The sequence below is a fragment of the Mus caroli genome, chromosome 19, assembly GCF_900094665.2.
Source record: "Mus caroli chromosome 19, CAROLI_EIJ_v1.1, whole genome shotgun sequence".
Classification (NCBI taxonomy): Eukaryota; Metazoa; Chordata; class Mammalia; order Rodentia; family Muridae; genus Mus; species Mus caroli.
Window position 1 is genome coordinate 22,194,101 of NC_034588.1, and position 27,603 is coordinate 22,221,703.

Sequence of the window (27,603 nt, forward strand, 5' to 3'; positions counted from 1 at the left end):
CACACACACACACACTCACACACACACACACACTCACACACACACACACTCACACACAGCCTCCCCCTGCCACCTAAACAAAGATAATCTTGAAATCGCTTTGGATCATGGCATTTAAACTAGGGTCTTTTTGTTTTCTGCTGACCAAGAAGACAGAAGAGAGGAGAAAGCAGAGTAGAGTGGTCAAGGAAAGACTTGGACCCTTGCAAGCCAAAGAGCTGAAGATCCAATGTAACTGCTACCTTACCGCATGCTCAGACTTCATCCGTCATGCAGTACACTGCAGCTGTAGCTCTTCAGTACTTGACAAATGTGTGTGTGTGTGTGTGTGTGTGTGTGTGTGTGTGTGTGTGTATGCACACATACTTATGGGTGCTGTGTAAGCATTTATTTCTTCCTGTTTGTGGTGATTGCCTCATGGTAAAACCTGCTCATGAGATTAAAGCTATAGATACTCTAGAGAACAGATTCTTGGCCATTATTTGATTGTTTGATGCCTGGCTGTTATTTGAACTTGCAGGAAGATAAACAGTTTGAAGGTCTATCAAGTTAAGAGAACTTGGAATCTGCACCCATTACCACTTGCAAGACAACTTTCTATCACACTGGAATGAGGAGACTCATTACCTTATCAGCTTCTATATAGAAATAAGAAGAGAGGTCCCCAAGTGCCAGCTGATGCGTTCTAGAGAGGCATCGTCTAGCCATGATTCTGTCCCACAGTTTGAGCTTACAGCCTGCTCCACTCCTGGACTATGTTCACACATAAAGAGTTTGAGTTTATTGTCTATGTGTGTGGAAGGTTAAACATCATTATCCAGTGGTTGAATAGAGGGTGGCCCCATGCTCTCTGTATCTTAATACCAAATTCAGTAGAGGCTCAGTGAGCATGCATATGATGGGTCAGACCATCATCTGCTCCTGGTCTTGGTCTATCTGTCCTATAACAGTTGCTGAGTTTTCACCTTTACAGCTAGCTTCAAGTTTCAGGAACATGGCTGGGTTTTATTTTAGCTAGACTGGCCTTTTTTTTTTTTTTTTTTTTTCCAGTGCTCTGTGCTCATTCACTAAGCATAACTGTATTCTACCGTGCCTTTAAAGCTTTTTTCATTACCCGTGCTTGAGTTCCTCATAATACACTTACATTACATTGACATTACATTGACATTCATTTATTTACTATTATATCTGAGCATCCAATCCCCTGAGAAGTTCTGGGGAGAATGTCATCTGAAATTGAGCATAGCTAACATGCATATTCCGCTGGATTCTAGTGAGACTGACTTGAAAAGGCCCATGAGGACTGTGGTCCCTTCCTCAGCTGACTTCAGGCTATAGTCAGAACCAGGGGATACTTTCCTGTCTTCTTGCCTCCTGATGATCGAAGGGATCTCTTTGCTCTCAGTTCATCCTGTCAAGCTCTCCTCTGCCTTCATTACATCCTACAGATAGTGAGTGCTCTGTAAGTCAGCCATCTAAAAGAATCTGGGCCAGAAGTAGGTAGTAGATTTACTCGGGATTCCTTAGAGGAGCAGAACTGGTAGAATAAATATCTATTTATTTAAGGGGGTATTAAATCCCCTTACAGGCTAGTCTGGCTAGTCCACCAATGGCTGTCTTTTGACAGAAAGGCCGACAGTCCAGCAGTTGTTCAGGCCACAAGGCTAGGTTCTCAACTGGACTTTAATGTACTTTGGAATCCCAAAGAAGCAAGCTCTAAACCTGATAAAGGAATGCCTCAGCAGCAGGGGAGATGAGACATGAGATCAGAGAGAGTGCGGGCAAGCGGGTAACAAGGAAACGCTTCCTTCTTCCATGCCCTTTTCTGTGGGCTGCTACCCGAAGGTGTGACCCAGATTTAGGGTGAGTCATATGACCTCAAATGATCTGGATTTATAAGGTAGCTCTTCCTATCTCCAATGAGCCAATCAGGAAAAGCCTCTCACGGGTATGCCCCGCTACTTGAGTTTTAGTTGATTCCAGACATAGTCAAGTTGACAGCTAAGAATTGCCATCACCGGCAGCTGTATCTTCTCTCTCGGGAGGAAGTTGTTCCTGTCTCAGGGAAAGGGAGACAGTGAAAGCCATAGTTACATTCTGGCATCCTTTTGCCCTTTGCCTCTTCAACAGCACTATTCCTCCACCCCAGCTTAAGACCTGCTGGTATGTGGGCTCAAGGGGATGAAAAACCAGTTTTGTCAGCCCTTCCTTCAGGCTGGCCCTCCCATAGGACAAGTCCAGAATTTGTGGCTTTTGTTTTGTGATGCTTTGGGGATTGCGAACAGAACACTGAACAACGGAGCAGCGTTCACTTGGGCTGTGTCCACACATTCTGCTGTAAAGAAGCACCGCAGAGAGCTGTAGCCTCTACTTTACTGCTCTTGTTATTTCTGGGCCAATTTCCTTGATCTAAGTGGCTCTCACTGCCTTAAGGCAGTGGTTCCTGGATCTTTGCATGCCACGGGCTAGATGTATTTTGTTTAATGCGGGATTGGCAAAAATGTTGCCGGTTCTTAATACTATCAACTGAAGAGCAACATTGTTTCAGTTACCCTGGGTTTCTATCCTGTCTATTCCCCCTCCCCTCCACCCTCTCCGTGGGAGTATGAAATGAAGATGGGACAGCTTTCCTCAGCAGATCCTCAGGGTTTGCTCGCCCAGATTCAGTCCTGTGCGTTTCTTCCCAACTAGTAGTGTTTGGAAGCCTCAGCCATAGAGGGGTTTAGCCACAAGCCTGGCTCCAGGTCAGCTGGGACTGTGTCTAAGCTGCTGGCTTTGAGCAGCAGTGTACAGGCATCTCAGGCCAAGGGAAACACTGCATCTGAGCGCACAGCCAGAGGAGTGCTACGTTTGCCTGATTTTCTGGGGAATTGCCTTCTTTCTCTTTTTCACTGTGTTTGGGTAAACAAAAGCATAGCCTCAGAGAGATTTTGCAGAAGAAATTATAAAAATTCCTCAAAGCCTGTGATCTCATTTTGGATCTCCTCAGGATTCCTCATCAGGCTGCAATTAAGCCTAGAAAAATTCTGCCTTGGGGAGGGATTTTAATTACTCATCGTGTTGTGACTTGACTTTCTGCTACCGCCTTTCTTTACCTCTCCTGTCACAATTGCAGTTTGACAGCTCCTCCAGTCGCTTCATTTAGGCTAAAAGTGAAAACGCTGGGTTGAAGGGGAGGGCAGGGCAGATATCCACCAACTTGCGTGCCTGTGTGTCTGTCTACTCCACCAGGAAGCCTGGTGGGAACGACCCTCTCCCCTCCCTTTCCCTCCAGCCTCAGCTTTATGAGCCCGTCGAGCCAGTGGACTTTGAAGGACTCGTGATGACACACTTAAACAGCTTGGATGCAGAGCTGGCCCAGGAGCTGGGGGACCTCACTGATGACGACCTGCATGTGGCCTTCACACCCAAAGAATGTAGGACTTTGCAGCACTCTCTGCCAGAGGAAGGGTAAATTATTTTTTGGAAAATATGAGATGGGAAGGGTGCTGATTCTGAACCCCTTTCTTTCTTTCTTTCTTTCTTTCTTTCTTTCTTTCTTTCTTTCTTTCTTTCTTTCTTTCTTTCTTTCTTTCTACTTGAAACGGCCAAGTACCCTAAGCTGAACTCAGAGTCACAGCCCTCCTGCTCCTGCCTCCGTGGTGCCTGAGTTAAAGGTGCGCACCAGCATGCCCAGTTTTGAAATACTCTGGAAAAGAAGCAAACTTTGGGATGGGGGTGGGGGAGGGCTGGGGGAGGGCTGGGGGGGAGGGGCTACAGAGCAGCAGTAAAATGTGTGTGTAACATGTGCAAGGTCTCAGATTTGATCTCTAGAATTACAAAGAAGTTAATAATTATTTTAATTTAAAAAAAAAAACAAACATTTTAGGGCCCAAGGAGATGTCACAAGGACCTGAGCTCAGATTCCCCAGCACCCCCAGAAAAAGCAAGGCACGGTGACAGGCATGTACTTTAACTCCAGTGCTAGAGGGGCAGAGGGTATCCCTGGGGCTTGCTGGGCAGCCAGTTTAGCCACTTAGTAAGCTCCAGGTTCAACTGAAAGACCCTCCCTCAAAACTAAAGAATTGAGGAAGGTACCCAACATCTACTTATTGCCTCCGCATGCACACGCACACACTCACCAGCACACACACACACAACACACACACACACACACACACACACACACACACATTTTAAAAGGAGCAAAACTACTCAATCCACTAAAATATATAGTACATATAGTATTGCTCCCTAGATGTAGAGTTTGTTTGCTTGTTTGTTTGTTTGCTTGTTTTGTGGTGCTGAGGACCTAGCACAGGCCTCACATATGGTAGGCAGATGTACACGATTTCTAAATTGGTTTAGCCAAAGGCTTTGGAAAGCCCTGTGGGAGCTAAGACACAGTTTAAGGGATGCAGTGGAACAGGGTGGGACAGTCCAAAAAAAGTGAAGATTACAGGCCCTAGAATTGGACTTCTGGGTGCCAGCTTAGTGACCATGGGCTAGTCACATGACCTCAAGAAGCCTCATGGTCTCTATCTACAGAGTGCCAAGAGTGCTCATAACAAGTATGGAAATGCCTCTCTCAAAAGCATTTTATGGGCCAGGAATAGCTCAGCAGGAAAGACATTTCCCAGGACTGACTCATTCAAATTGTCCTCTGATTGCCACATATAGGTGTATGTGCATATGCATGTATGCACACAGACACACACTCACACACACAAGCATACATAAAATAAAGGAATGTAAAAGAATTGTTAAGATTTTTTTATTTGTTTCTGTACAAAGGCCTGGATCAAATTAGTAACTTAAGTTTCCGTGTACGTTTATTGAACATCTGTTGAGTTCTGAGATTAAAAGATGAGGAAGGGAAACTCCCTTCCTCTACAGAAGTTTCATATAAGGGAGACACAGCAGAAGCAGTGTAAAATGAATATTCAAATAACTGTTTAGAGCTGCGTTGCTGAGCATGGCGTGGACGTTAGTGCTCGCTGTCCAGCAACCGTAGACTCATGTCTGAATGGAACATGAGCAGCCGTAGGATGAACACCCCTTCCTCACTGGAAATAGCGAGTGCCTTTAATTTTCATTCATTTTAAACCAAAATGCTCCCTTGAACATTCTGAGTCTTCGAGTATTTCCCAGAAAGTCCCAGAAAGTAGAGTATGAGACATGGTGCCTGCCCTCTTTGCTCTGAGGTGTTTCTGTTAGGTTGTGTTTCAGCACAGGTGTTGACAGCTGGGACATGGAAAGTCCCGTTCTCTTCTTGAGTCAGTTTTCCTTCACACAGCAAGCTAGCCATGTGTGCAGCTCTACTCCATGTTACAAATATTCCTTTCCCAAAAACCTGGTCTCTGTCATTATTGGGGAACAGTTTTCTTAGTGTCAGCCCATTTCTTCAAGTGTGGTTTGAATATTGACAACACATCTTCATCTTTGGTAGAGTTATATTATTTATTTGTCTGAATATTTATCTTTAAATGTGGCCAGAATCTTAGAAGAACTGGTATAGAATACAGGAAGTTTAGAGGTAGAAGGACTTTTAAAATTTTGATAAAGAAGGCAGGTTTTTCTAGAGCCTTTTGGTAGGTGAGATACCATTTTGTTGCTGTGACTTACAGGGAATGTGTTACCTCTCTGATGACTTTCAGGCAGCCTGTACTATCTCAGTTGTTGCCAAAGTCTTCTGTAATAAGAAAGGCAGACAGGGAAAGCATTCTGGCTACCATGGGAGTAGCTATTAGTGACTCTAAGTGACTGTCCTGTGCTTCCCTCAGAAGCTATATTGAGTAGTGGGAGTTATGTGTCTGGGCCTGCAGGTCCTGCAGGTCCTGGTTTGGCCATTTGGTCTATGATTTGGATTAATGTCCATAACACCTCCTTCTTCTGTACAACAAGAAGAACAGCAGTGTCTGCCTTGTTGAATAGAGACATGTTAAGTACATAGTGATGTTATCTAAGTCTTAGCTAGCACAGAGCTCTTACCGTGCACCAGACACCCTTTCAAGCACTTTGTGTGTTAGCATCAAATCTTCGTCGTGATTCTCTGAAGGAGGTCCTCTTATTACATCAGCACTTGCTGGTGAAGAAACTGAGACAGAGAAGGGCTGGATGATAGGAATGCATCAGGTTACAGAGTCAATGAGGAATGGAGCTGAGGGTTGGGCAGTCAGGGCTAAGAGATCTCCTATCTAGCCTTTGCAGAATTTCATCTTGGATGGATAACAGTTCCATGGGTGAGTTCCGTCCTGCCTCCTTGTGTTAGCCAGTTTCCCTTTACTGTAACAAATATCCATGATAAATCAACTAAAAAGAGGGAACATTTATTTTGGCTCACAACTTTGAAGCTTTCAGCCCCTGGCTATTTGGGCTGCATTGCTTTGGCCATTCAGTAGCACAAAGTATTGTGATGAGAGACCATAGCAGAGAAGTAAGTTGTGACCCCTTCATGGCCAGGTGCAAAAGACAGAGAGGAAGAGAGTAGTGTCCCACGGTCCCCTTCAAGACCTTTCATAAGACCCCCATCCTGGCCGGGTGTGGTGGCGCACGCCTTTAATCCCAGCACTTGGGAGGCAGAGGCAGGCGGATTTCTGAGTTCGAGGCCAGCCTGGTCTACCCCCATCCTGAAGAGTTACCACTTCTCAATTATGTCATGCCAGAGACTAAGACTTCAACAGGTGAGCCTTTGGAGGCCATCCAACATCCAAATTATTCCATCCCTGTCTCACAAATGCAAAAATTAAGACTTATAGTGAAACATGGAAGGGGAGAAAGCCCAGAGGCCTCAACCCTAGACAAAGAACTGCAGGAGGCTAAGGAATGCTGAGAGCCAGAGAAATAATCTTCTCCAGGGAAGAGCACACCAATCGCTTATTCAATATCAAATGGCCATCCCGGAAAACATACATAAACAAGTAACACTATATGGACTGAGACAGTTGTATTTATGAACATATATATGTATACACACATATACATTTATAGGTATAACAACAATTAAAGAAAAAGAGGCCATGAGTTTGACTAAGAACATGGGAGAGTTCAGAGGAAGGAAAAGGGAAAATAATATATTATAATTGCAAAAATAGTCAAATGAGAATCTTTTAGCTCTTAGGCCTATTTATGTCTAGTACTAATGTATTTCTAACAATACCAAGAGCTTTATACTGTCATTATTTCTGATTGCAAGACTGTGAAACATATATCTCTAGTGATGGATTCCTCAACAGGTATGACAGAAATCCAACACTTACTAAGTCTTCAAAGCCACCAAAGCCCAAGGCAGCTGTTCTTGGCTTTCTAAATGGAAAACACACATGCCCAAACAAAAATCACACAAAAGCAAAAGAAAATAAAATAACTGTTAGAAATAACTATTTGAACCTATTTTTCATGTTTGGTGTTTAATTATAGCTGTTTCTCCCTAGGAATGTCTTAATGCCTTCAGGCACAGATGTACTTTAGCAATTCTCTATATCAAAGAAACTCAACAGAGCATAAAACAACAACATATTTGTTTAATGAAAACACAAGTATCATTGCCTTGGGAATACTCCATACACTTGAAACGAGTGGGCAAGAACATCCCTAACGTTCTTATTGACACAGACTTGAGATGGGGTGTGTCGCTTGATTGTGGAAATGACTTATTTTATCACTTTTCCCAGTAATAACTTGTTTTTATCTTATGTTTCACCTAATTAGAGTTGAACTGGATCCTCACGTCAGAGACTGTGTTCAGACCTATATTCGAGAGTGGCTGATTGTGAACCGGAAGTAAGTTTATCCCCTCTTTATATATAAATGCTAATTTATATAAATGTAAATTTTGTACTATTGATTTTTTTTTTCAAATGAAATGGCTTTTTGGAGGGGTTTTAGGGTTGCAGACAAATTGAACAGAAAGCTTTAAGATCTCCCATATTCTCCCTCTCAGAGCGTCATTTGTGCTGGACACACACTGGGCGACATTCCAGTCCTGCCATTGCTTTTTGAGCTATATACTTGATGGCCTTTGACAAAAGCATGACATGCTTCTGCCCTTGCAGCATCAAACAAAAGGGTTTTGCTGCTGTGAGAGTCCTGACGCTCCACCTGTCTCTGCTCCAGCCCTCACTGGTCTGTGCCAGTCTTCTTCATGGTCTTGGACTTCAGCTTGCTTCATCTTGTCCCCTTGTGGCTTCATCCCTTGTTTTCTATTATCACTGAAAAAAAAAATCTTGCGTTGTACAGATGTACTGCAGTCTGTTTATCTACTCAGTTGGGAAGAAAATCACATTCTAAACATGAAGAGTAGAGCCTTTTTAGAAGTTATAAATAGATAGAGTTAGCCAGGCACAGAAGAGCATACATACAGTTACAACTACTCAAGAAGCCGAGGCAGGAGGATATACTTTGGACCTAAAAATTCAAAGCCAGCCTGAGCAGCAGGACAAGACGATGTCTCATAAAAACAAACAAACTGACTTTCTGGGTTTTTTTTTTATTAATCTTCATTTTTTATTTTGATGAACTCCTAGAGACAAGATAGTTAATGAATTGAAACTTGGCCTCAGGTTCAAAGATGCCGTTGGAATTTGTGACCCCCCAAAACAAAGTCCTTGCTAGTCTTCCATGGAGAGCATTTTTATCTCTGGGTTAATCAAACATTTTATGACTTTTTTTTTTTTCAGAAGTTTCTGTCTGTCTCCATGGTCATGACCTTCACAGCACAGTCTCGTGAGAAGCATATGAACACACAGAATCCACACCCTGTGTCCATGTGCACATATATGTGGATGTGTGTGCTGGGAAGTAGGCTGCAGGGGTCTACAGATTGAGGCTCGACACACTAGATAGATGTCAGCCTCTGGGACATAAGCAGCTTGCGGAAGGCAGCCTCCCCCTCTCCCGACACTTGTAGGAATTACTGTTCTCAGGGATAGATAAAAAGACTCTTGGCATTGGGTTTTATCCAGTTCCTGTAAGTGCGCCATTGAATCTGTGCTGGATTATTTTTATTTCTTAGTAAAGAAAAGTATGCATCCTGTTTCCAGTAACTGCAGAGGAAAGAGACTCACTCCTAGAAGGTAGTGATGGCAAAGCTGCATCCCAGTCCGTGGTCCCTTAGAACGCAAGTGGAAAGCAAAGTTCGCCAGCCAGGCAAATAAGATTAAGCCCTGCTTCTGATAAATGAGAGACTTCAGAACAAGTTATTTTCAGACTCCAAAATGTTATCATCAGAGGTACTTTTCTGGGTATTTAAAGTTCTAAAAAAGAAATCCAAGAAGGAGCAATAAACAGAAAGGTCCATTGGACTAAATTTGGTCTTCAGATTTATTTTCTATTTGAACCCCTGAGCCTGCCCCTCCTCCCACCAGCACAGACTCTCGGGATGCTTTTCTGTCTTCCGCAAATTTTACTTAAAAAAAAAAAAAAGACTTTAGAATGCTCCTGGTAGAAATTTAGAAACTGTAGAGAGACAAAACCAAAATGAATGGACTTCATTCTTTGTAGATAAGCATACTTGACAGTGATATACCAGCATTGAATCAAATCTCTTGGTTGTGTATGTTTATATAAATACTACATCAAACTCTAGTACTATTTTTTAGCCTGAATTTTCAAAGTAAGGGAAGATTCCCTGTCTATATTTTTAATTATTCTTCCTCAACACAGTAAGTAATGATTGGTTGGTGTATGTGTGTCACATGTTTAGGCAAATCTTAATTTTTTTGTTTTTGTTTTTGTACTTAGGTTTTGTACAGTGTAGCAATGTCCTTCTCCTAAAGCCCTGTGCACATTTATTGTTTTTTCCCCTATGGGGAAAAACTATAATTTCTGTGCCTAAGATATATGCACAAATTTAAGACTTAATAATAGACCAGAGATGTAATCAATATATGAATTAAATGTTGAATATTAGCAAATATAAAATACTTTATTTTGTGAAAGAATTGTGAAAGGTTTTTGACATTTTCTTTGTTTATCTGATTGAACATTTTTTCCTCATATATTTGATGGCCACCAGTAATTTTTTCCTTAGTGTACTACTTAAGAAATTTGAACAACTCTATTGAGCTATTTGGTTTTGTAAAACCTTAGATAACTTTTTTTTTCCTTTTTGGGGCAATGATGATGCATTCCTATAATCCCAGTACTTGGGAGGTAGGGGCAGATGGATCTATGAGTTCAAGGCCAGCCTGGTCTACTGTGTGACTTTCAGGACAGCCAGGGCTACACAAAGAAACCCTATCTCAAAAGCCAAAACCAAAACCAGAACACAAACAAACTTTTTTTCCTTTTAATGGTATGGGGTGTGTGTGTGTGTGTGTGTGTGTGTGTGTGTGTGTGTGTGTGTGTGTGATTGTGTATGCACATACGTGAAGATGCACAAGGTTGGTGTTTGAAATCTTCCTTAATTATCTGTTCATCTTACACATTGAAGCAGAGTCCCTCAATCAAACCCAGGGTTTACAAATATGGCCAGTGTCACTAGCTTGCTTAAGGGATCCCCTGTCCTCACCTTCTGAGACTTCTAGGTGGATTGTGGGAATCTACGCTCTGATCTTCTTGCCTTCACAGCAAATGCTCTAATTGCTGTGTAATCTCCCCAGCACCTTTCACCATATAAGTTCCTTACCAGGTATAGCTTAGATATTGTTTATATTTTAACACTTGAGATGATTTATGTAATTAAATCCATATTGGTAGTTTCCTTAAGGTTTTTATCTTTGGTGTCATGTTTAAATGTCTGGTTTGGGATTAAAATATGGGTCTTGACCTTCAGCCAACTCGAGTGTTATTTCTGTTCCGATGCGTGTCCCATTTCTTTTTCAGAAGCAATGATTATCCATGCAGTTATCTCTTATGAAACCAATATCTGTTTCTAGTCTGTCGAGCAGACTTGGGATGGAGATTAGCGTTGGCTGACTCCTCAGCGCACTCATGTCCTGGATGAGTCTCCTTCTTCACCCAAGCCAGTGGGCAGAGATAAGGCTCCAACTCCAACACTCATTGGCAGTTTCTGACAGTCTTTGGCTGGTGTCTTATAGAAGGGCAACTTTTCTACCCCTACATTTGATTCTCTGGTACTAGGAATCTGAAATACTAAGTATGAAAATTACAATTTCATACTCAACTTCTTCCAACACACACTTCTCCCAGGAGTCATTCATTCACTGTGTGTACCCATAATGCTTTATTCGTGGGGAAAATCCAGGCACCCTTCATCACTCATCACCTACTATGTTTTCAATACAGCATTTAAAACAACATATTTTTAATTTATTCTTTGGTAATATATAGTCAAACATATATACAATGTAACTTGATCATATTTATACCTTATTCCCCTGGACACCTCCCCGGCTAAGGAAACCCCTTCCAACGTTTATTCCTTTCTTTTTCTTTTGCTCTAATTACCACTCAGTCCATTTGGTGCTGATGGTATGCACATGGATGTGGGTGGATCAACCAGGGCATGGGCAATGTATCAGCCACAACGTCCCTAAGAAAAAGGATTCTCTTTCCCAGCAGCCATCAGCTACAGTAGTTCCTTAGCTAAGAGTAGGGCTTCATGAGCCCCTTCCTGTCCATAGCACAGAGAGGTGGCTCAGCAGTTAGGAGTACCCATGCTCTTCAGAGGCCCTGTGTTTGGTTCCCATCATCTGTTAGGCATGTCATAGCCACTGTGGACTTTCTCCTGTCCACTTTGGCATGCCTACTGATGTCATTGTCAGCTCATGTTTAGGCAGTCATGTTGGTGAGACTTTATGGGGGGTAGTAGCTCTGACGTTACTAAGAGATCAAATTTTATAACAAATTCCCTGATCCTCTGGCTTTTACAGTCTTTTCACATGCCTTTTGAAATGTTCCCTAGGCATTAGGCGTGGGAGCTGTTTTGTAGATATATCCATTGGAACTGGACTTCACAACTCTGTTTTGACTGGTTGTGGTTTGTCTCCATCATCCCCATGGTCTCCACCTGTAGTCCTCATGTCTCACCGATGTCTCTTTTTGTAAGTGATAAGCATATATCATAGTTTTCAATAATATCTTTGAGATCATCTTGTTTCAGAGAACTAGGCCATTTTTTTTGAAAGACTGCCTTGATTTCCTCAGAGGACAGGAAGGTCCCATGAGTTATGGTTCTTTCTCTGTTGATGAATATGTAATTGTCTCCTCTTCCCATAATGAAAAATTCTAGAACATTTGCTCTACCCATGACTGACTATTTCTGAAGGTAGAAAAGAGACCCATGCATCTAATATGTTCTGATTACTTCTACCATTCATATATTTGGATCTTATTCCTATAGACCAAAAGCCCAACTATATATACATATTTATGTAAATGTAAAATATCTATATATACACATTATCCCATACATACCATGAAGTCCCATCTCTAGGGATTTGATTAAATGAAGCAAAAACATATGTTCATATAAAAGTATGCAAATACTTATAACATTTTTATTTGTAGGTGCCAACATTATACACAACACTGAATGTATTCAATAGGGTAATGAGAAAACAAACTCTGCTAAGTGCAGACAATGATACCACTCAGCAAGATGATTGGATATTTAAACTACTGCACAGACAACACCAGATTCATTATGCTAAGTAAAGTAAGCCAGCCAGAAAGTAGTTCTACTTCTATGACATTCTAAGAGAATGTGAAGACACTCCAGTTAGTGTATCAAGGAAATAACCCTCAGACTACACCATATAGTTTTCTGAGCTTTGGGGATGGGCGGCAGCCTGCTTTCTGCAGAGAGGTCTGATCTTAGTGAAGCCATTTTGCCTTCCATGAACATCTTTGTCATTTAAAACCATGCAGTCAAGCACTGGTTCCGTCAGCTCCTTTATCCCTCAATTATCTCCTGGCTGCTATTACACCTCTCTGTAAAGTCTAGAGATAGTTTTTTATGCCCTTGTTCTCTCCAGTAATGGTTTTGAATTCCACTTAATGGGCAGAGGTGCACGATAATGGCCACTCCTCCCCCTCTCCTCACTCTGTGGGCATTTGCCACTCAAGTCCTGTCGTTGGCACGTTTAAATCAGATAGATGGTGCTGCTGTAAAGGGCAAAAGAGAGGTCTAGCCTTATTTTTATCACTCAAAAGGGAAAGAATGAATTATGTAAAATGCATGATCTCTTTTTGTAGAAATATATTCACCTTTTTCTGTTTTTCTACACATGTGCACGTGCATGTGTGTGTGTGTGTGTGTGTGTGTGTCTGTGTGTGTGCATTTGTGTGCATACACATATATGGAAGTCAGTCAGAGCAACTTGCAGGAAGAAGCCCTTTCCTTCCACCATGTGGGCCCAGGGCATTGAACTCAGGAGGTCAGGCTTAGCAGCAAGCATCTTTACCTACTGTTCTATCTCACAAGCCCAGAAATTATATTCTTTTCCTGGAACTATTTACCTGTGATTCTTAGACTGCAAGGCCTCCTTGGATAGAGCTCTTTCTATGTTCCATGCCTAATCTGCCACGTTTATATGAAGATGACAGTTTTTCAGTCCTTTGTGTTTGGTGTGCTTTGATACGAGGCACAGAAGGGATGATTCATGTGGGGCTGTGTTCACTTCTTATCCTGTTCTCATGTGCCTTCATCATTTTGTGCCGATTTATGCTTGATAGCATCCTTTGGGGGGATAGTAGGGATTTTAAGCGCAATTTCCCCTGTCGTTTTCTCTAAATGAAGCCGGGGTGATTAACTTCAGAGTGTTTTCATGACGTGGTGGTGAGTCAAACTCTCCAGTGATTAAATGTGTTTACGTGCTGTTTATTTTTGGTGTATTATCCATAGCGACAGTGAAACATTTCATGGGTGTTATGGGCAGCATCATAAAAGTCCCTGGACTTTATCTTTCATCCCCAGTGATTAAGGTGATGCTGCAGGAAGGTCACGCACAAGGAGAGTGGGCACCTCAAGGAGCAGGGCATCATCTGTTTTATTGCTCCACTTTTACTCCCAGTGAACTGGTAAACAATTAAAAATTGAACACCTCAGTGCCTATAATTCAGTTACTCCCAAAACACCATAAAAATGTCTCCCCGATCAATAATTGCTTATTATGACACACATTTGTTGTGCCGGCTGTCAAGGTGCTCTGCTTTCTTAAAGCATGGAGAGCAAGCCAGGCTCATCAGCCTACATGGTAACTAACAAGCAGTAACCTGGCTGGGGACACCATCACAGTCTGCTCTAGACCTCCTCGGCAGAGGCCCTGGTCAAAGGCTTCTTCTACCAAGCCTTCGCTGGGGTGGCCAGAAGCTGTCACACACAGCCTTCTGTGAGTTGTTAAAACGTCTTGTTGATATTTCCCTGGAAGCTTTTGTGTCAGTGTGCATTAAGTTCTGGTTACCTGTGTCCTCCCAGGCCATTGTGGCAGCTTTTATAGTAGACTGACTTCATTGGGGCCAGGTGCTCCCAACTGTATGTATTCTCCTTGGTACCTTATTCCCAAGAGAATTAAAGTTATAAACATTTGACGAATGAAAAGAATGAATGAAACTTAACAAGCAAGTATCCACCCTAGCAGTACATGTAGGACGGACGAGGATCTCATTAAAACCTGGAGCGGCAGGGTGCCATGAGTTTAATCAGGACAACAGACTCATTCAGGGCTTTGTAGCATCCTACAAGTGGAATGCTAAAATGGGTTCTTTGCAGAGCTCTACCCCTGTTTCTGACAGCTAAAGTACAGATCCCCTCCAAAAACAAAGTCATTCTGCAGAAATACTAGGAGCCTTCAATGTGTTTGTGAAGTAAGTGTCTGGACTTAGAGAGCATTCATCAGCCTAGCAGTGTTGTCACGGATGCTCACGATGACAGCTGGCGTGTAACTGTCATCATTAGCAGAACCCTAAAAGCAGAAGCTAGGGCAGGGGTTCGGATGCCTGTGGTTCTCAAGTGTTGGTCTTCAGAAAAAGTCTGGGGTGGAGTCTGCTGAGGATGGGGGTGGATCTCGGATCATATTTAGCCTTGGACTGCATCAGTGTTGCGAAGAGGAACGCGACTGGAAAGTTGTCGTGCTATCCTACTGTGAAGTATGGGACTATTGTCTTCCAATGCCAATCTTTATAACCACCATGGAGCCAAAGTTATAGGTTGGCCTGGGGGACAGGAAGGTAAGGTGAGTTGACAATTGCTAAGCTCACAGCAGCTGCAGAACTGTGTATGAGTTGGTAAAGGGGACTTGATTGGGGTCCCTGTAGTTTCAACCACAGCGCCAAGTGTCTGACACACTGCTTTCCTTGTATTTGGAGACAACCTCAAATTTGTAAAAAAAAAAAATTGTACATATAGAACGAAGACCCCCTTCCTCCTCACCACTAATCATGTGAGACTAGGTTCCCTACCTGATATCCCCACCACCCTGCCTACATTAGTGTGTAATTGTTACAAACAAGTACATTTGCCATTGGATAGTTGCCATATAACCCCCACATTCTGCAAATACATATAAATTTTTCAATACCACTAATCTTCAGATTTCATTTTTCATCAAATGGCCAAAGAATGTTCCTTCAAGGATCCAGTTCTGAGTTGCACAGTGTGCTTAAGTACCCCATGCCCTTAGCCTTGCTCACATGAGAAGACACTCTCAGTATATATTTTTACTTCTCTGCCTTATGAAATTATGGGCCAGCTATTTTATAGAATGGTCCTCCCTTTGGGTTTAATTGTCACGATATCCCATTCCTTATCAAACCTTCAGTTTCTTTCTATCAATATGGATCTATAATTTTCCACTTTATTGAATGATTTCACTCATGTCTGATGCATATCTCAATGGTCAAACTATCTTCAGTCTGACTGGAGCCATGCTCTTTGACTGACCCCTATGTCCTGTTTACATGGCCCCAGCAGTCATTGATGGCATTCTTCCCCCCTGACATGAGATATTCCAGAAACTCTTAGATTTCCCCGTCTTCCTCCTAGAGTTAGCAGTGGCTCTCAGAGGCTGCCATGGTTTGGTGGGCTGTGGTACTCAGCAGCCAAGCTGTATATATTAAGTGTGCTCATTTTTACTAAGGTTTTCCTCTTCACGCACTTTCAGTGAAGAGAGTGGAAACCATGAGTTCTTGCTGGCATGGACATCTGACTTCACAGTGTTTGCTTTAGCATTCTCCCTTTGATATTTTAATTCTTTTGTTTGACAAAAAATGGCTCCCGTGTCCTTCATGTTCCTACTAAGTTGTCTGATCTTCCTCTGTATACCCATTACCCATATTCTCTTCCACCCCAGTCATCCCCCTCCTCCTATTCTGATTCTGACACTGGACTTGTCACCCCTACCCAGATGAGCCTCTTCTTGCACTGACACAGTACCAGGATGCCCAAGCCTGACACCTCCTGTCAGGTGTCCCTTCTTATAAATGCTTCTTTATTAGGCTCGGGCTCAGTGATGGGCGTGCTCCTGGCTGCCCATGCTCAGATATCTTCCTTGCACTATTTAGACTCCAATTCACCCCTCTGTGAAGGTAGCACTTTCATAATAAATGCTTTCCGTACCCTATCCTGAATTCGAGTTCCAGTTCTGGATTTCCCAGGCTACTCTCCACCTCCAAGACAGATGGCTGCCTTTTTCCAATGTATCTTAAGGTTTTAACACCTAGTTGTATAGGGAGAGTAGGAAAGAAAGGAGAGAGAGTGTTTAAGAAGTGGGAAGGAAAGGGAGCCGGAGAGAGAAGGGATGGGAGAGAAGAGGACATAATTATTCTCTGATCCTCACAATAAACTCTTAAATGAACTTCAGTTGTCCCCTTTTCTATACCCAAGGAAACTGGCTCAGCGACATGAGGCCACCTGCCCAGATCAGCATCTGAGTTCAGGCCTTTCTCACTTAGCCAGATTCTGCCTGCTACATACTCTGGCCTCTAAAGAGAACACTTTCAAGAAATCTTTGGGTTTGGGGCGTTTCTGAGTGTGTAAGAAAGGTGTTTAAGACAGAGTTTGGCAAGCGATGGCTGTATTCATTCTGTGTGGACAGTTGTTCTCCCAGTCTGCCTATTTCCCCATCTTCCTGTGTCTTCACACGGGCGCAATGGGAACTTGGCTTTGTTTGAGTCGGTTGCCAGGGTGGGACAACTAGGCTGAGATGCCTGTAGCCAGAGGCCCTGAGCCAGCGGTCTCACTACCTACCCAGTGGTGGCTCCTTCCATGCTGGCACTTCTGGAATGAGTCACCTCTGTGCTTGCCAGCTCCTGCCTCTCCCCAGCCAGCATTACCCCTGCTTCCAAGAAGAGCACTGTGACTTTCTGAGATTTTTTTTTTTTCCCCCTTTGGTTTTTTTCGAGACAGGGTTTCTCTGTATAGCTCTGGCTGTCCTGGAACTCACTTTGTAGACCAGGCTGGCCTCGAACTCAGAAATCCGCCTGCCNCTGGAACTCACTTTGTAGACCAGGCTGGCCTCGAACTCAGAAATCCGCCTGCCTCTGCCTCCCGAGTGCTGGGATTAAAGGCGTGCACCACCATGCCCGGCTCGACTTTCTGAGATTTTAAGATGGGGAAGTGGATGCTGAAGAGTATGAGGAAGGAGAGAAACGTTTCTCTGACTCCAACCTGAACACAATGGTCTTACTGCTTTCGAAAGGACAAGTCCCAAAGGCTAAAGTGTGTGTGTGTGTGTGTGTGTGTGTGTGTGTGTGTGTGTGTTTGCTTATAAGTAGACACTCTTAGAGATCGATGTAGTTTATAAGATGGGGGAAAAAGGCAAGCTAACAGAGTGCAGTTCTGGTTGCTAAGACAGCAACACCATGTAGGTCTTTTGGCTGCTTCTCCAGTTTTGTTTTGTTTGTTTGTTTGTTTCTCTATAAATCTAATCTCTCCTTGAGAAGGAGCTTATAAACTGAACCTGTTCTTAGATTCAGTTCTCTTTAGAGGGCCTGGGTCCTAAAAAAGTAACTGTAGATACCATCGTGGGGAGTTAGAATGGATTCAGAGGGATTGCTGTGAGTATCTAGTCTTTTTTTTTTTTTTTTTTTTTTCCTGCTCCACATAGGGCATTACAGAGCTAATAACCACAGGCCTAGTGTGTTCTCATTTGGGTCTAATTGCAAGACAATATTTCTTATTTGCCTATATTTGCCACTACTTTAGTTTAATTATTTCCTCTTCCCGGGATATTAGACCACTCACAGTGTAGTAGAGTAGTGTCTACTCAAGTAGACAAGGTGCAGGACTACATCACCCGCAGCTCTTTTCACCTTTTCTGTTATTTATTTGTGAGTAGTGTGGCTGTTTGGGAACTGGTCACAGGGTGTGGCAGAGGCTACAAAACAACCTGCGGGAGTGACTTCTCTCTTTCCCGTATTTGGGTTCCAGGGATCAGACTCAAGCCATAAGTCTTGGTGGTAAGCACCGTTTCCTGTGGCCCCACCTTGCTACCCACCCAGGGTGTTTTCTTCCTTTATGCACCAAGGACTGCCATCCCCTCCATGTGGCTCCCTAGACTTGCTGGTTGAGAATAACTTTCAAGAAGTTGGCAGACTTAAGGACGGGTCTTTTCCCAAAGAGCTCTGTTAAAAGACAGTAAATTTTATAAAATAAATGTTGGTTAGTTATCATTGACTCTTCATTTACAAACTCAGAACAACTGAAACTAAAAATACACACACACATATACACACACACACACACAAACATACACACACATACACACACACACACACACACAGACACAAACATACACACACCTTTCATTTTTGTTTTCAGATATTTAGGAATGCCAAATCAGAAATTATTATAGTCATTTTTCTTGATTTTTTTTCCTAAGTACTTATTCTTATTTGTTTATGGTCATTCTGTTCTTTTTTAGTTCCTAATTCAGCCTGCTTTTTACCCAGCCTTATTAGATTGGATTGGGCACACAAATGGCCAAGGGACAGTGAAGGCCACCAGTCATAGTCACCCAGGCTTAGAATAGTTGCCAGGTTGCTCTTGTAGAAAGCTTCAAGACTTTTTGTCACTTTTTCTCAAAAACATTTTTTTTTTTGTTTTCTGAGCACCATAAAATCAAGAGAAGTCCTGGCCTCCCTGCTAAAGCACTGGGGCATCTCCTCCCTCCTTAACTAATACAGTGAACTACCACACCTAACACAGTGAACTACTATACCTAATACAACGAACTGCCATACCTAACACAGTGAACCTTTAGTACCTGCTATTTGTACCCCTCTCTCTCTTCCTGCAGTGCCCATCCCTTTCAGAGCCTTACAAAGGGTGTTTGAATCCTTGCTAGCTTCCTACAGGTCTGTCTTTACCTGTAGGCTATTTGACCTGCCTAATAAATTCTAACCTCACTGCATGCCCCTTTACCAGCCTGCACTGTGGTCTTTACAGTAAAAACAGAAAGCATGGGCTGGAGAGATGGCTCCGCCATTACAAACAATATCTGCTCTTGCAGAGGTCCTGAGTTTAATTCCCAGCAACCACATGGTGGCTCATGACCATCTATAATGTGATCTGATGCTCTCTTCTGGCATGCAGGTGTTCATGCAGATAGAGCACTCATATACATAAAACAAAATAAATAAAATTCTTTAAAAAAAATAAAGCACACAAATTAGGTGTGTATATACGTTTTCCAAGAAGCCTTTCAGTCAGAAAAATAGGCAATGTATGTGTTGGTTTCCATAGCTCTGAAATGACAAATTAGAGCTTCTGCTTTCTCTATCATGGTCTTACTTCTCCAGTAATTGTCTTGGCCATTCTATTTTAGACTCTTCCCAGAGAGAGGGTGGTGGAGGAGACAGACAGACAGACAGACAGACAGAGACAGAGAGATAGACAGGAAGGAGAAAAGAGAAGGAGGGAGGGAGTGAGGGATGGAGGGAGGGAGGGAGAATGGGAACACACACCAGTGAATCTAGGCCCTCGTGCATGCTGGGCAAGAGCCTGACCACTGACCCTGACCTATATTCCCATCCCGTAGACAGCGTTCTCCTGAAGTTTCCAGAGTGGGTCTGTGAGCGTTAGCAACGAATGTCGGTGCATACATTATTTTTGTATATTTTTTCCTTCGCGGTGTCCTCCTTTTCTTACTCATTATTAAGAACATTGATGTGGAGTTGAAATGGCTTCCTCTATTTTTATCTTGAAACATTCTCTGTTTGCTGCTTCTGCACACGGCTAGATTTATTTCAGCCTCTTACACTGCAGTCACAGTTCAACTTGAGCTTGGAGCCAAGTGCCCCACAGCTGAAGTGACCACACCTCTACCAATGGCATTTTCCCAGGCGTCCCTGCCTTTCATAATGGGCCAGCCAGGAGGCCAGTTCCTATGTGGCTACAACAGAGCCTTGTGTGAGGGCTGGGTGCGTCATTTGATGGAAGCCTCACAAGTCATCCTCTGTGGAGCCTCTGCGCTGCTTCCCCCCTTGTGTCGTTACTTTATTTTTAATCTAATGCGTTGCCTCTTTCTCCCTCTCTCCTGCTCCCCGTCTCCCTCCAAATCAAATCATGCCAACGCTGAAAGAAACCAAGGAAGTTCAGAGTTTTGCAGCTTTAAAAAGACTGGATCTCGCAGAGATTTTCAGAAGTCGCTTCAGAAGCAGACGTTTGAGTCAGAAACCTTGGAGTGCAGTGAACCGGACACTCAGGTACTTCCTGTCAACAAACACGGTTACCAGGTGACAGATGGCTCTGCCCAAGGCGTGCTGTCAGGTTTTTAAAAACTAGAATAAAAGTCTTCAAGTAGGAGGAACTCCACCATTGAGTCAGTGACTGTTTTCCTCAAACTGGTTTGTAGCTAGCTGCAGAAACCAGGATTCAAATAGAAACCCCAAAGCACAGTGATTAAAATGGAAAAAGTGAAGGGGCTATAGCTGGGGAAAAGACCGACAGTAGGCCCCTCCCTGTTAGAGCCAGGATGAGTCAAAGCCTTCATCTTCAGAGTGCCTGGCCTTTCTTAGTGATCCCTGGGCTCCATCATTAACGTCTCTGGGTTTTAATTTCTTCCCTGGAAAACACTAAGTGTTTTCCCAAGGATGACACTAAGTATCTCATGAGATGACATGAGTATGGAGTGAGTCAGAACGTGAAAAGATAATAAATGCCTAGTGTCCAATAAATCCTGGCTACTATGACTGCTGTTCCCACTATTTTCATAAGGTGGTAATAGTTGATTAAGTTTATGCTGCATATACCCATGTCCATAGAAACATTACTCCCAGTAGCCAAAAGATGGAAGCAATCAAGTGTCCATTGTGGAAGAATGGGGCATCAAGTGTGGTTGCCAGGCGACTGGGAAGGAACGGGGAGTTACTGTTTAGTACAGAGTGTCAGTTTTACAAGATGTAAAGAATCGTATGGAAAGAAAGGATGGTTGCTCTATAGAATGAAAGTACTTAACCCTACCAAAAGATGACTGAGATGATGTATTTTAGGCTGTGTGTATTTTAGAACAGAAATGTAGAAGAGCTAGCAATGATGCACTGTTTTTTAAGTTGGTGTGCTCATCCCTCAGGCCGATGTTGTAGGTGAGAAAACAGAGAAAACAGGGGTGGATGAGTTTCCATTGCACCTATAAGCTGTTGCCGAGCTGGTGTGGTTTTTCTTTGATGCTTGCTCCCATAACCATTACTAAAATCCTGTGATACGTGTATCCCAATCCCATATGTCTGTATTTGTAAACCTAGCACTCAGCCTTAGAGTGTATATACATTTTTTTTTGAAGGCGCCTTAGAGTTATTTTCTAGTCTCGAAACTCAAGCTCTGAAGCTGATTAGAAAAATGTCCCTCCATCCATTCGAAGTCCAGGCTCTTCTGTGCTGTGCCTTGTCCTAGCTCTGTTTGCTCCAGCCTGAGACATGAGCACAGTTCCTAAGAGACTTGGCTTCAGCCAATGACTGATAGGAACACAGTGATGTTTTCAAATCACTGCTCAGGACTGGCTTACCTAACTGGTGAGGAATGACCTGCTTCTAGGAGAGAAAGTACGTCGCACTTCAGGATAGTCCCACCGGAAAGCCAAACACAGTTTTGTCAAGTCTTCCGTTTGTTAAAACAAGTAAACAAACAAACAGAAATTCCTTGAGATTGGAGCTTCTGTAGACCCCTACTGGAGCAGCCTTGAGGCATCCCTGAGTCTAGTTCTCATTGACAAATGAGAATCTTGACCCTCATATAGACCGATTGTTTTCTCTAACAGACAGGACCCCGTCGTCCCTTAAACGTGCTGTGTGACGTGTCTGGGAAGGGCCCCCTCACTTCTTGTGACTTCGACCTCCGCAGCCTGCAGCCTGATGAGCGGCTGGAAAACCTGCTCCAGCTTGTGAGCGCTGAGGACTTTGAGAAGGAGAAGGAGGAGGCCCGCAAGACCAATCGGCCGGCTGAGCTCTTCGCCCTCTATCCGCCCGTGGATGAGGTGAGTGAGGGTTTCCATAGGGGAGGATATTGGTGACAACAGGGAATCCAAGTATTTTTCTGCTCTCTGACACTGTAGAACAGCGTGACTATCTGTATGCTTACTGTGTGGCTCTTTTTCACTTCAGCACACTTGTATTATTGGAGAGCCCCTTATTTATCATCATACCAATGGGATTTCTATAGCAATAACTAGCTAGAATTTTCATAGTACTTTAATTTCCTGAACATTTCAAGGGTCTGCATACAGTATATCATTCAGAGCTAACTGTCCAGTTACTTAGGGGTGTGTTTCACAACTAAGCCAACAGAAACACACTGTTGCTTAAAGCTTGGTGTTATTAAGTGCTTTGTTAAGATGTTTCCCCCGTGGCCCTAATGAGCAAGTAGAGACACTTGCTTTGAATACGCTCTGGGCAGAGATAATCACAGCCATGCTCCTAGTGTGTGAAGCTTTCGAATCCTGTTTTCCCACCTCTTCATTTACTGAAGTTGGCCCAGAGCAGTTTAGACGTTGCTTGCGGTTACTTGCTGGAGCACTTTGGATGGCCTGAGAGGCACTCATCTTTCAAGCCTTCTGTGCTTTGACTCCTTGTGTGCTGTGTGCTCTTTTCAGCCTTTCCCTTTGTCTGTCAGGATCCCTACACTCCCGGGTCTCCCCAGGACAGACAGCTGTCCTGTCTCTGATGCTCACGTTTTATATAAAGTTCAGTTGCAAGAACCAAGAGCTGGAGGCTAGAGAGATGGCCCAGTGGACAAGAGTGCTTAGCAGGCAAACCTGGAGACCTGAGTCGGATCCCCAGAGTCACATAAAAGTGATGGGAGAGATCTGGTTCCATAGAATGGTCCGGTCACCTCCACATCCCCACTGAGGCACACGCCTGCCCAGGTGTCCTCATAAAAACATGCACGGACAAATGACAAAAATGAATAGGATTTGGGGGACTTTTGCGTGAAAGATAAATGGTACCTGTCTATAGATGTAAATCTTTGAAGTTTGGTCCCTGGATCAAGCAAGACATCAGAAAGCCTGAACCCACTCCGCTGAGGCTGCTGCTCCTGTGACCTCTCAGCTCCCACCCAACTCCCTGTGATTTACTTCCCATTGACCTGTAAGGAAACCACACCAAGCAGCAGGAAGGAGATGCAGCATCAAATCCATGGCAGCACTGTCATCCAGCGCCACCCCAGTCCCTCAAGCCCTCAGCATCCCTTGCCTGCACACTTCTGATGACCAGGGAGCAGGGCAGCTTGCTTTTACCACCCCCACCACCACCCCCAGTCACTTCTCTTTTATCTTTAGTTTCCAATCCTCTTAGTTTCTGAGCTATTTGTTTTAGTTGCAGTTTTGTCTGAAGCAGATTAAAGGTAAGTAGGTTGGGACCGGAACGATGGAGCACACTGATGATCAGAGTTCTGTTCCCAGAGACCAACACCCAAAGGTTGTTCTCTGTCCTCCCCCGCCTCCTGCCCCCAGCACAAACAAACAAATAAATGGAAAAGTGAAAGAGTAAGCTGACACATTGGAAAATAGATTGCTCCTCATTAAATAAATCAGTAAGTGCCTTGGGGGGGCTAGGGAGACAGCTCAGTGGGTAAAGTGTTGGCTGCATAGGTGTAAGGACCCCAGCACCTCCATGACTCTGCACACTGTGGCGCCGGTCTATAACCCTGGCCCTGGGCACAGAGACAGATGGAGCCTGGAGTCACTGCCAATCTAACCGAAATGGTTCAGTGAAAGAGTATCACGCAAAACTAAAGTAGAGAGGAAGATATCTAATGATGACCCATGACCTTCATGGGCAAGTATACACACACACACACACACACACACACACACATACACACACACATATACTTTACACATACACACACACACACACAGGGGTAGGATGGGGGAGGATTTCATAAAGAGAAAGTAAAGAGGAGGTGACTAAGACTTGTGGGTGGACAGATAGGGAGAGATATTGATCAAAAGAAAGAAAGTTTCTGTTAAACGGGAACCCTGGATTTTACTGTATGGAAGCACTATTAGTGATATGGTAGTATACATTTTTAATCAGAGTAAAGTTAACTTTCTTACCACCAAACAAAATGATAAACTGGCAAGGTAATGCATAAGACTCTGCTGCTGCTGGCTGGTGGTGGCGCACACCTTTACTCCCAGCACTTGGGAGGCAGAGGCAGGCGGATCTCTGAGTTCGAGGCCAGCCTGGTCTAAAGATCGAGTTCCAGGACAGCCAGGCTTACACAGGGAAACCCTCTCTTGAAAACCAAATGACAAATAAACAAAAATCTTTTTACAATGAACACATATGACATCACATTTTATCCCATAAATATAATTTTATTATCAATTTTAAATATTTATTTTAAAACTAATTAGGAAGAATTTGGGCAATATTATCATCACTGTAGTTTGTTTGAACTAGGGTCTAAGAATGGAAGTATTTAAGCAATTTCTTCAAGATTCAGCAGATGAACTAAATGAGAAAGCAGAGGCCTTACCAGTCTGAGTGCTTGCTTACATGCCTGCATACAACAACCGGGTGGTAGCACACACTGTTGAAACACAGACGTCTGTGTTTCAACAGTCAGTTCTTCTAATGTTTCAACTTTATTCACATTAAGACTTTAAAAAAAAATCAGATTTGTCAAGAAATACTGGATCTAACAGATTTGACCTTTACTTCCTTGCTTTCTGCCCATCTCCATGATGGAGACGCTTGGTGTAACACAAGACACTGTGGTGGCCATCCCGTGAGAGAAGAAAGTGCAGGAGGGGACAGGAGGATGACTCACGTTCACCGTCAGAGTCTCCCTGCACCGAGTGGGAGGATGTCCAGTCCAACTGGATCCAAGAATGAACCACCAACTGTGTGTGGAGCTTTGTTTTATGGCTTTTGAGACAGTGCAGAAATTCAGATGGGGGCTGGAAGTTATCTTACCTGAGGTCCCAGTGGCTGCTTTTATTGAGTGGAGAGGAATGTGGTGTAATTAGCATACCAAGCCACTTGTAAACTGGAATGTGTAAAATGCTTGAGAGCCTCTACACCGCCCTTTAATATTTTGAAGTCATTCTCAAAGAAACAGTGTTTGTGCTGGTCACTTGAACTTTTGCTGAGACAGTCCTATGGCCCAGAGGTGAATTCTGTCTCCTCTAAAAGAATTATAAATGTTGATATTTTTAATGACACGAGATATTTATGTTACACTATTTTATTTCCTAGTAAAGAACATTAGAAGGGCAAACTCTTTCATTGAAAATTTAAGAGGCTGTAGAAAAGGTCAAAGGATTTAGCTACCAAGTTTTCACCATGTAAGCCCTTGCCTAATTCAGACCCATCCTGTGATAGGCATCCTCTGTGTTAATCCTTACAAAGATGGCCTTCTTCCACCCCACATCACTGAGTAGCCTATTGGTAGTCCATTGGTTATAAGTGATGGAACCCAACTAAAAAAGACTTTAAACAGAGGAGGAGGGTACTCACTGGACCTCATAACAAAATCACAGGAGTCAGATGTGGAGTTGGCCACTAAATGCATAGGATCAGCAAATGGAGGACTACCATGCTTTCTCTCTCCCCACCTCACCCCACCCTCTCTTCTCTTAACACAAACACACAGACACAGGCAAACACACACAAACACATAGCACACATATACCCATCCATACACATAAACACACGCACACAGGCAAACACATATGCACATACATGAACACACACACACAGGATGATGAAAACCTCAGGAATCCACTAAAGCCTCCTATTTCCTCCTTCTGCTACTTGGGAATTGTCTCCTATTCCTGATACACGTGAAGCCTCAATAAATTCAGAAATAAGGCGCTTAGGAATTCTGACTTAGCAAACTGATACCAAAATATTTTGTGACAGTAAAACTTAGATTTATTCTTTAGGTCAATAATGTTACTACGGATGTTTTTAAAAGTTCCCATGTGTACTGTAATACTTTCATATCTTCATACTGATGTGTGGGAACTTGCTTCTAAACAATCCAGTATTAAATGTGAGGAACTGGCAAGGGAGCGTATAGGCAAAACCAGGCAGCCTGAGCTGGTATTGTTGGAGCCAAGGGAGCAAAAATGGTGGCTCCTTTTACTAGTGTATCTACCTCTATGTGTTTAAATTTTCCTCAACGAATGATTATTTAAAAAGAATATTTTAAAAGTTCTAATTCAAACCAAAGCTACCTTGAGAAATACTAAGTGTGATGTTTTCCCCAAAGAGTGGGTCTTCCCTGCAGAGGTATCTGCTCTGGTCATGCTGACAGTCCCAGCTTCCTCTGCAGGAACCCAGCTCACCTCTGCTGAGGGGAAGTCAGTAGTTACACTCAATGGGAGCTGGAGGGAAGGGGTGGGGTGGAGTGGGGGTGAGTTTACCACTTGGGTCATCCCACCAAAGGGAATACAGACTTACCCTGAGGTGACAACTGCTACTGGAAAAGGGCACTGCTGAGCTGTATTGGGGTGAGAGAACCCTGACCGTTTATTGCCTAGGAAAAGAGAGCTAGACAATGACCCAGTGTTTTGGCTTCCTGTGAGCATTTAGCACAGTGGGGTTGGACAGCCTACTGTGTGGGTGTGAATTAAAGCTTTTAAAGAGGAACATTATTTGTCTTGGCATAATAGGAACACAGTTAAGATACCAGATTTAAATGTAAAGTTGGGATAGAACTCGATGGTTGGTAGCTCTTGTCACCACTCAGTTGTCTTACACCTAGACTGTCAGCATATGTTAGCTGTGTATGTGTATATAAGTTATAATTCAACTTTAAGCCTCTAGCACCTATTCAGGATACCAAAAAACAAAGACGAGTGTCTATTTATAAGGATCGATAGTTATTTTGACTCATATTTCAAGTCTGAAACTTAGCATATTTACTTATTAAAACTCTTGATAAGAGGCTAGTGGGATGGCTCAGAGGGTCACCAGACCCCAATGACCTGAATTGATCACTGGAGACCACATAGTGGAAGAAGAGACCCAACTCCTGAAAATTTCCTCTCATATCTACATACAAACCATGGTGTGTGTGTGTGTGTGTGTGTGTACCACACATAATACACAAGAAAACAAGCACCTCCCACACACACACAGTAAATATAAATAAAATATGTGCATTAAAAATTTGGAAAGGCCGGGCGTGGTGGCGCACGCCTTTAATCCCAGCACTCGGGAGGCAGAGGCAGGCGGATTTCTGAGTTCGAGGCCAGCCTGGGCTACAGAGTG

General features: G+C 43.3%; 1 protein-coding gene across 3 annotated transcripts in view; it reads left to right on the forward strand.

Moving 5' to 3' along the window:
• Positions 1-27,603, forward strand: part of Dock8 (dedicator of cytokinesis 8) — a 203,828-nt gene that overhangs the window by 56,966 nt on the left and 119,259 nt on the right. For 2 of the 3 annotated variants that reach the window (XM_021151299.2, XM_029472365.1), the window contains 4 exons: positions 3,275-3,450; positions 7,690-7,761; positions 20,463-20,586; positions 22,137-22,352. In XM_021151299.2, the coding sequence (XP_021006958.1) occupies positions 3,275-3,450; positions 7,690-7,761; positions 20,463-20,586; positions 22,137-22,352 (588 nt within the window). The remainder of the gene's footprint in view (positions 1-3,274; positions 3,451-7,689; positions 7,762-20,462; positions 20,587-22,136; positions 22,353-27,603) is intronic. The other variant, XM_029472366.1, reaches the window with a different exon arrangement.